The following is a 10,680-nucleotide window of genomic DNA, read 5'->3' as shown; positions in this document are numbered from 1 at the left end:
TTGAAAGGGGTTCTATATAGAACTTTAGAGTTCTTGACTCAATTTTAAAGAACCCTTTATTCCAAAGCGTTTGTATATAAGGAGAAATGTCTTCAATAATAGCATAATACTCTTATGTTTAATGGGCTATTTCATTTTTTTCTAGTGATAAAGTATGCTTGTGAGCTGCTTGATTCATAAAATGTAATTACAATTAAAAATAAATTAGTCGACAGATTAAATCCTTAAAATGATCCCACGATTAGAACCCTAAACGGTTCTAAATATAAAGCGCTTGACAGAACCGTTAAGATTCTTTATCCTTTTCTTGTAATAGTGTAGAATCAACTCTTTAATCACAATTTTCTCAATGTCAGTGTTCTGACTGACTGAGAAAAAGTTTTCACAAAGAAGTTTCTCGTAAATTTCACAAATAATTACAAAGAAACGGTAAGTAACATGTTGAATCACATGTGAAATTTTGAAGTAGAAAGACTGAACTGCAAAACATCTTTATACAACTTTGCCGTAAAATCATTTTGCAGATGTTAAACTGAATCCTCTGTCCTGAAAATTTGGCCAATGCAGCAGATTTAGTTGTTTTACATTTAAATGTGAATGGATAGTTGAACCATCTTTGAACATATTCATTTCGATGCGTTTCCTCACAAGAACAAATAGTTATATCGAAAAAATAGTTCAGACTGAAATGGATGTGACTATTCAAATTCAACCTGGAGTGTAATCTTGTAAACTCAACAAAAAAAAAAAAAAAAAAGGAAAGATTTATGATAATCTGCCATAAAATGACTTTGTGCTTTGGAAGTCTAGTAAATGTAAATGGTGAAAGTGTGATTTTGACTTGGAAATGAAATTGTATTTGAGTAAAACACAAATGCACAAAAATAATATGAAATTTAATTCATTTATTGACTACTATAATAGGTATTATAAGGCTATAAGAAGTCATTTTCACCCCTGTCCAACCACAATATCTAATCTAGTGTAAAAAAATTGCACTAAAACGACATGTTAATTGTCACGGGTGCTAATATAAGTGTGCTACTGGTGGATTAGGTTTAGGAAAAGGATACGCTAGTCCCTCAGAAATGTGTGTATAACCTCAGCGGAGTGAGGAGAGCCACGCGTCATGTGTGAATCATACCGACCAGCTTCAGGTGAAGGAAACCAAACCTGGGATCACACCTTCATGATGGAGAGATAGCCAGACGTGTGCTCGGCTAATGTCTTCTGCGCTTTTCTCCAGGTTTAGGACTCTCCATGTTAATCTCCAGAGTGGCCATGAGGTGTGAGGATTTCTTACTTGGTATAGAGGAATTTGAGTACAAATCCTTTTAGACTTCCTTATATTCTCAATCAATACATTCACAGCTATTGAGCGCTTTTAGCTCGTAAAAGAGGCAACTCTGATTTAACTGCCCATCAAGAGCAAACATTTCAATCTGCTTTATTATATCCACTAAAAATAACAGTTCAGACTCACTTTAGGTTCATTTGCTGTTGATCAATAGGGAGAAACGCACTCAAGATGAGAACAGAACTGCACTTTGTGTTTAGAGTACTGATAAAGTGTGTTATAACACATTTATTATACATTAATCACTCATTTATAAATGTTTTCATGAACTGAAAGAAACTGAGCATTTTGATTATGTGTCTTGATTTATGCTGCATCTAATATAAGATAATTCAGCCATATTGTTTTAGTACACGGTTCAGTAAAGGTATGAGATGATAATGCCATGGTAATTTGATATCATTGCACTAAATGATTAGCATATTCACACACCATAAAATGTACTTGGGTTTTCCAAAGTACTGCAAATAATATCATATGGTCATTTTTATGTCCAGGAAACCATTGGACTTTTTGGATAAATATGTTCATCAATTGTAGCTGTTCAAACTTTTCCATTTTTCAGATTAATAAAGGCTAGAAACGACCATGCATTATAAATTATCATTGAATTGAATGTGTAAGAAAATGCGTCCGCTGTTGTCCATCTCTTCCGATGCCTACATATTCACAGTATGTATTAACAATATGCCGTCAAGTATAGCAATAATTTTTGGGGTCTTTTATGTGTGGCAGTGTTTGTCCTCAAAAGCTCAGCAAATGTAGGAAATGGCGGTGATTAGGAGTCTGTTTCGCTGGAGTTCATGTTTAGCATAAGAAAGAGTTGTGCTAACAGTGCTCTGCGTCAGGGTGGAGGAACAGAACAAACTGTGGATTGTGTTTTCTGAGGGTTAAATCATCAGAACGGGCCAATTTCATCTTTCAATTCCTGTTTTGTACAAAGGAATATGTACAGACTTGCAAATGAAACCTCTTTTGAATCAATCCTAAAGTTTCACATTTGGGTCCAGTTTGGATTGGATCATATTTGGTCCTACTTAGGAAAAAAAATCTGATAACTTTCCGAATGTCTTATTGGGTTTGCCCCAATTTTACATTAATGGCAGCAGTTCTTGAGCCACATGATCAGAGTCACAAATTTCCCTGGAAATTGTGCAGAATCGTTAATATTTCTAACTCACTGATATAATTAGTTTTCTTATTTAACAATTTCATTTTTAAATTGGAAAGAATCCCAGGTTTTTCATAAAGTCTCTTTTGGGACCTGTGCCTGTATAACATTCAAGCCATTACTTTCTCCTATTTCCCCATCACTTCATCTATTATTGATATAAAAATATATAAATTAAGCCCTTTTTTCTTTCGACTTAACCAAAGAAACACACAGAAAATAAAACATCTGCTTTACGATCAAATCTAAACGTAAATTTAGATCAAATCTACGCTCCTCCATTTGTGAGCAGAGTCAGTCAAGCACTCATTTCAGCGTATAGTCACAGATGCATAACAATGACTGGCGTTCATACAAGTAAACTCTCTCTATTCATGTTGCATGAAGACTGCAGATCAGTGGTGCTAACAGGCTGTGAACTACTAAAGTAGCCTCAATTCTTCTTGGACTGTTCCCTATCTATCTCTCCCTCTCTATGTATCTCTGCCGGTGTCTCTCTGCATGAATAGAAAGCCTGCTGCCTTCAGAGAGCATTTCTTCCTAATGAGATTAACCATCAAGGAACGATCATGTCTAGACACCCTGAATACGCAACCCCCTCCCTCCCACCAAACACACACACACACACACACTGTTTCTCAGGTAAAGCTCACCTGTAGATTTACCCCGGGGTTTGCTTTCTGCCATAACTCTATAATGGCTTTATGTCACGACTATATCTGCACCTTCACTGAGACAATCAGTGACATGATTCAATCAAAATGATATAGTTTATGTTCCATGATTCATTTGGAACATTGGTTCACTCATACAGTTTGTTTCTGTAGCATTAAACAATAAACATACAAACTACAAAAGTTCCATATTGGCATCTATGGTTGCATGACCATAACCTTTCAAATCCATAGAACCTTTCCATTGCACAAAAGTTCTTAAAACGTTCTTCACACTAAGAAGAACTGTTCTTTTGGGAATCCAAAATGGTTCTTCTATGGCATCATTGCAGAATACTTCAAATTCTTTAAAATAAAATCAATCCACGAAAAACAAAGCCTGAAATCGGTACCAAAAAGCATGATGCCAAGACATAACTTTTGAAGTTCCATAGTTCTCTAAAAACTTTTTTTTTTAGAGAACCGTTTTAATTTGTATTTTAATTGATGATATCTTTGTAATACATCTAGAACATTTTAATCTCCACAGAACCATAGCCACTCCAAGAACTGCAAATAATGGTTGTTGATGAGAAAAGTGTTTCTTGGTGCTTCAAAGAACCATTGAGAAGCTTTACTTTTAAAACCGTATGTCAATATTGGTCTCAAAACTGGTGTTGGCGAAAGACCATAATCCAAACCCAAAGTTTAGGAAGGTTAAGTTGGTCTTGTTCTTTCTTCATGGTTTAAGACGCAGCAGATGTGTTGTGAAAGCACGGCCATCAAAATGATTGAGCTTAGAACATATGAAAAGCAAAGAAAGTTCAGAAGAACTCAAGTGACAACAATTGCATTTTAAATTATTTACCACAGTTGTAAAAATCAGGACCTGGTGTCTGTAGCATCAGTGAGAATTGGTGGATATGTGAGTGTGAATTAGCAAACGCGAGTGCCGAGTGTGTCAGATTATGTTTGCGTGAGGGGGTCAATGCTGTCAATTAGACAGTGAAGTCTTTGCTCTTCCTCACATTAGCTGGATTAATGAAGGGAGTTTTGGGCTTGATTTGCCATCCTGTATTCTTTGGGCCTGTACGTATTTGTTTAAAAGTCCTTTAGCAGTTCATAAAGACATGTTTCCTCTGCTTGTCCCCTTCCTGTTGGGACTCTATCAAGGCTCTGCTAACTCTCTTTGATTCTGCACATCAGCCAATAGGATCATGACATTGACTCATCACCGTGTCACTTCAAAGGCAGGGAATGGGGGTTCAAGCCCCGCCCACATCCAGAACCCACTTAAAGGTGTGGGACGCCTCCTCTGCATCTGTGGCAGAAGGAACAGACAGACACAACGCACTGAAGACCTCCATCCTTGGACTTAACAAACATTGGATTTAACTCAAGCCCTTTAAGTTCTTATGGAGAACTTGTGTTTTAACTGAAACGTCTAGGTATTGCTCATTTATCTCCTTTTCTTCTGGAGGACATCTTTTGAGAAGCCTAAATAATGCAGGCTATCAGAGGTGAGTGTTTGTCTTAAGCCCAATTCCCCTAAAGTGCTCTTACTTTCACTCTATCTTCATTGTTAATTTGTCTTTTCGGACTTGGTTCTGCACGATTGAATTTTCTCTGGGACTTCTTCCGTGGGATGCCATTGACAAACCATCTCAAATATTTCATCTTTCCTCAGACCTCAAGCACAATTTCAGCCTCCCTCCTCCGCCCTCCATGGCTGGAGCCGGTGATTCCTACCACCAAGGCAACATCCGAATGACTATAGAGGATCCGGATCTGTGGAGATCCTTCCATGAGATCGGCACCGAGATGATCATCACCAAACCTGGCAGGTACGTCCAAGTTCCTCAATTAATACCAAGTTCCTCAATTAAAACTTAATCTGTCGACTCATGTTTTGGATCAACTGACCTCAATGTATGTGTGAGACCTTAGAATAGACATCAAGTTAAACTGTACTTTTGGATGCTTATTTTACAGGAGGATGTTTCCACACTGCAAAATCAGCTTGTCTGGATTGGTGCCGTATGCAAAGTACATCTTACTGGTGGACATGGTTCCTGAAGACGGTCTCAGATATAAGGTTAGAACCTCAAACTCATCTAGTAATTCTCTAATAAAGTTCATAATCACATACTGACTCTCAATGTAGTGATTGCCAATTTTAAGGTCTTATCCATTTGAATGGATTAGACCCGGCTTGTCTAGACTGTTACTCCTATTGAAATGAAGAGCTGTTGAATTGGGAGTCAATCGTGAACGGCTGGAGCATTGGGGGGACGTTGTCACATGTGTCTCCCCAGAACGTTCCCACCACTGATTGCGCTCCTCAACTTCAAAGAGCCCCAACTCTTCCTGTTTTTACAGAACCCAATGGGGGGTTTTACCTCAACACACACTCTCGTTCACACATACTCTCGCACCCCAGCACCCCCGGCACCTTATGTCATGGCCAATGTGGAAGCTGTAGTTGCTATTCTGTGGTCTATGATTCAATGAAATGCTTGTTTTTCCGTAGTGGAACAAGGACAAGTGGGAAGTCGCAGGGAAGGCTGAGCCCCAGCCGCCCTATAGGACGTACCTACACCCGGATTCGCCAGCGCCCGGCAGCCACTGGATGAAACAGTCCGTGTCTTTCCTCAAACTCAAGCTTACCAACAATGCCCTGGACCAGCATGGACATGTGAGTGTCCCACTCTGAATCTGCATTTGTTCAACAGTAATTTGACTTTGAGTTAAACCCATGTCTCTTCTTTTGATTCAGATTATCCTTCACTCCATGCACCGCTACCACCCGCGCTTCCATATCGTCCAGGCTGATGATTTGTACAGTGTGCGCTGGAGCGTCTTCCAGACCTTTACCTTCCCCGAGACCACCTTCACTGCGGTCACAGCGTACCAGAACACAAAGGTAATCTTAAATATACTTAAAAACGCATTGATTGGCCGCTATTCTGAATATTGGGGAGAACATGTCCCCCTCATTGTTGAGCATCTACAGTAGTCAACATTTGAAGTGGATCAAACAAGTTCATCAAAGTTGTCCTAAGACAAGGACGGGTATTGTTCAGAATTCACGTTTAACTTTGATGAAAGGTTTTGATCCACTTCAAATGTTGACTTCTGTATATGTTTTTATGCACATATTTTGAGGTATTTTTTTAGTTAATTAGAACTTAGATTGATGGCTCCATTATTTCTTTCTCAGATTACAAAGCTGAAAATCGACCACAATCCATTTGCCAAAGGATTCAGAGATGAGGGTACAAATTCTAAAAGGTAATATCATCTTGAGGTTATGTTTTATTTTCATCACAGGTTGCTCTTAAAATAGATTTTTCTATTCCAACAACTTTCTAAAATGCAGAAAACAATTCATCATTAAATATTAACTCATGAATTATACCTGATATGAGACTTGAATAACCATACCAAAACGAATGCGTTAATGTAAAATATTTTTAAAATGTTCAGTAAATTGGTTTAAATTGTTAGCCATTTTAATTCATTGAACTTTCCTTTCACAGACGAGCAAATAGAAGTCTGGCTGATCCTGAGAGAGTTGCAAAGAAAATGTCAAAAGACTCTGAACATGGAAGCCCACGAGGTAATTGTCTTCACCTTTAAGTTTATGTCTCTCTTTATTGTTGAGATCTGGGTTAACGAGTATGAATAGTTTCAGTATGAATTCTCAAGCAGTTGTTGTATTTGTAATTGATTCAAGTCTCCTTGATGCTTATCTCTTCAGATATCCAACAGTCCTCATGTGAAGGACTGGATGATGAACACGTGTCCCGTAAGGAGTTGGAGGTGAAGGCCGAGCGGTACTCCCCATGGGGGGGTGCGAGCGACCGGGACAACAGCCACGCTCTCCGCGCCGAGTCCCCGCTGGGCTCGGACCCTCGAGACATGTACAGCTCTGAACAGCTCGTCCCCGGACAGAACACGTACCAGCCGTACAGGTACCTAGCACTGACCTCAAACAAGACCTTATTTTGCTATGTTCTGCCTTGTCAAGTCAAGTCACCTTCATTTATATAGCGCTTTTAACAATATAGATTATTTAGAACAATATAGAATTAAAGTAACATTGTTTTGGCTTTACAGCAGCTCTAGAATAAAGTTATTGTCCAGCTAAAGTTAGTTTTTGATTGATTCACTTCTGTTTTAAAGATCATTAGCTATTAACTTAGCGGTTACACGACACCGTTTTAACTGAAAACAGAAAACTTTTAATGGGTTCTGGCCGTTCATTTGTAAGACAAGTGTTTGGTGGCTCGAGAACACAAACTTCCAAGGTGAAAGTTTTGAAAAACGTTATCATCTCAGTGTAAACTTCAAAAACGTGAATCTGTGAAAACGCTGACGGCGTGCACGTGTATTACGTGTTTAGTCTATAGGTATGCGTGTTTCCATATATATGTGCGCATGCGCGTAGTCTTTCTTTACAAATTGACCTCGCCAAATTACTTGTGTGGCCTAAATAATACAGAATTTGTAGTCGTTTCCGCGGATCCATGCGAACTGGAATAATTTTGATAACGTGTTATCTGTACAGAGGTAAAGGATGAAGGCCTTCACAGGGGAGAGTCTAGTTGACACTTCAGGGCAAACAATCATCGACGAGATGTAAATTACGTCGTGAGATTAGTTTGACCTGCTACCGCTGATGGAGAGTAGAGATTTTGAATTATTGTCAAAATAATTCCAGTTCGCATAGAAACGATAAAAAAATGATAATTCTGTATTATGAATTTTTAAGGCCAGACAGGTTGAGGTCAATTTGTAGAGAAATACTACACATATATATTCAAACACAGATACCTATAGACTAAACATGCATGTGCATGACGTTGGTGTTTTCATATATTCGCGTTATTGAATTTTGCGCAGAGATAATAACTTCACAATTATTCAACGCCTGACAATAACTTTATTCTAGAGCTGCTGTAAAGCCAAAACAATTATCACTGTAAAGCTGCTTAGAAACAATCTATATTGATAAAGCACTATATAAATGAAGGTGACTTGATTTAAAAGCCACCAGCCACCAATGGTTCTGCCTTGTCAATGTCTCAGTGCTAAAATTGGGTCTTTTCCACAGATTTCATGAATATGGCAAGTCCCCCTCGCCGTCCTCCAGTGCTGGCAGTGTGAGTGGATGCGGGAGCACCGGCCGCTCCAGCCTCGAGTCCCGTGTGCCGGATGTTGCCACCGTGCCCGATCACGAATCCTCCAGCAAACCCTCCGCCCCGGAGTTCGGTCTCCCCCCCACCTGCCCCCCGCATCCCTCCGCAGGACACCAGGACTACACAGGGGCCCTGAACATGGCCATAGCCCAGACCAAGCCTGGCATTCTGGGCCACCATCCTCTCTACACCCCCTACAGCACAGAACAGTCTCTGGGACAGTGGAGCGGGGCAGCGTCCGCTCAATACCCCCCTCCACCACCCCCCCATCATCACCTACCCAGCGAATACAGCACCCAGGCCGTCCATCACGGCTACCACCATGGAAATGTAGGGGACTGGAGCCAATACCCATTGTTCTCTTACTCGTGCTGGTGAACAAGACGGGACGAGATGCTTTCTGAAGTCTGGCTCTTCACGCCCTGACCCAGACGACGGCGCACGTCACCCGGTACCTGCGAGAACCAGATAAACTCTAGAACTGAGTGAATGTAATGAGGAAGTGGCACTAAACTGAAATGTTGTTTGTGAGTCAACTTGGATGCAAAAGTTCAAAAAGAAAATAAAGAACCTGCTTCAGTTTAATTGAAGAAAAGTGTGTGTGCTGATCTGAGGGTCTTTGTATTCTTTCCGTTGTGTGAAAATACGGTGTGCGTGTCGTTTGTGCCAAAGGATGTGCCATTAAATGTATTCCTTAAGACTTTTGATTCGTTTTGACTTGAAACCTCAAATGCCTGCGTATTGAGGACCTAGAAAGGACTTTTTTTTTTGGCTTTGGTTTTCTTGGCTTTGTTGTTAAGATGTCTATTTATTCTGTGTTTGCTTTTGCTGCTACTTAATATTATTTTTGTTAAAAAGAGAAATGTAGTGTAAAAAATGCTGTTTGGAAATTACAATATTGTATGTCTGAAATGCAGAATGGTCAGTAAATATCTTCAGTAAAGATGTTGTGGTCGTGGTCTTTTTCTTTTTCAAAGCAAGAAATAAGCAGCAAATAAGCTCATATATTGAAATGTTCATCAGGTCATAAAGAAGTTGAGTTCAAGGGGAAGTGACGTAGACAAACTTCTGCTGTGAGAGTTCATAAGAGCACTTTGAAGGTCTGTGTGAGATCCTAATCGCAATTTGGCATAATCTCAGTAGTTCATTGGTTCATGACTGGAAAGTGCAGATATATTCAAATATAAGCCAAACCAAATATCTAAGTAGTCTCATTAATATAAGAAGCTCTTTTTAACTTTATAGAAATATATTTGCACGCAATCTTGCCAAATCACACACAAAAAACAAAAAACAAAAAATAAAATCAGTTCAACAAATATCCACCAGGTATTTAATCTCAATATGTTCTGTAACAAATAGCCTAATGCACAAGAATCTCTTTTTATCTCCACATTTGCTGTTTGATGGTTCATTTCTGTCAAGTTATTATCTCGCTCTCAGTGTAGCTTTGCATATTTTTGTTTTTCTTTCACTTTCCCCCACTTTTGTTGGCTCTAATTGGAAGCCCACCTATCTCTGCCTGTCTACACACACATTATTTGATGTTGCATCCTTGGGACACTTAAGGTATTACCTTACATAACAAAGCATGTCATAGGCCCCTCTGTGCCCATGAAAGAGTCTTAAAAGGCGTGAAAATGGGGGGGGTGTCAGAGCTGTATTCAGCACTCAATGCAGACGGGCGCTGATGGCTGCCGTCACGGATGTCAGGCGCTAATGACCGTCGTAAAGGGGGGAGGAGGTGGATCTGTGTGTTTGGATGTCCTGGGTGGGAGAGTTAGCCCAGCTCAATTCATTACAGAGCTCTTTAGCATCTTTTAGACAAGCTTTGCAGCTATTCGGTCCTCACACAGACTACAGACAAGCATTACCGTGTTTGAATTTAATAAGCTACCTTTGTGGCAACTAACCTCAAACTTTAACAATATCTGAAAAAGCTGATTTTAACTTCATATACTACCGACAATATTAATTAGAATATTGGTCTGTTCTGTTTTATACTTCTGAGCAAGACACTTTTCAAGGGTTGAAACTCATAAAAATAAGTGGCTGGAACAAAGTAAACACTGGTGCATTTTACTTACATTAAGCATGAATACGAGGACAACAACCAGGTCTAAATCTAATTATAAAAGAGAGAGAGAGAGAAAAGTATTTAAGAATTTGAAAAAATTCAGTTCGTATTGAAATATTATAAAGTAAAATACATGTGATGGACAGGAATGTTTTTCCTGGTTGGCTCTAAGAAAACATTTACATAAAGTATTCTGTTTATGGTCGTTTAACAGTCATGTC

The 10,680-nt window shown here is 39.3% G+C and overlaps 1 protein-coding gene across 1 annotated transcript; it reads left to right on the top strand.

The window, feature by feature from the left end:
• Nucleotides 1-4,398: 4,398 nt before the first annotated feature.
• tbx16 (T-box transcription factor 16) lies at nt 4,399-8,970 on the top strand (the record flags this gene model as incomplete). The annotated part of the gene is made up of 9 exons (XM_081349553.1): nt 4,399-4,480; nt 4,869-5,025; nt 5,174-5,276; nt 5,712-5,876; nt 5,958-6,104; nt 6,402-6,472; nt 6,721-6,800; nt 6,942-7,155; nt 8,298-8,970. 9 exons carry the CDS (start codon nt 4,399-4,401, stop codon nt 8,758-8,760), a joined length of 1,482 nt encoding a protein of 493 aa, XP_081205679.1. The 3' UTR covers nt 8,761-8,970.
• Between the last annotated feature and the right edge of the window lie 1,710 nt (nt 8,971-10,680).

The sequence above is a fragment of the Scardinius erythrophthalmus genome (genome assembly GCF_964197995.2).
Source record: "Scardinius erythrophthalmus genome assembly, chromosome: 20".
NCBI classification, from domain to species: domain Eukaryota; kingdom Metazoa; phylum Chordata; class Actinopteri; order Cypriniformes; family Leuciscidae; genus Scardinius; species Scardinius erythrophthalmus.
Note: the sequence above shows the minus strand (reverse complement) of the source record. Positions and strands in the feature narration are given on the sequence as shown.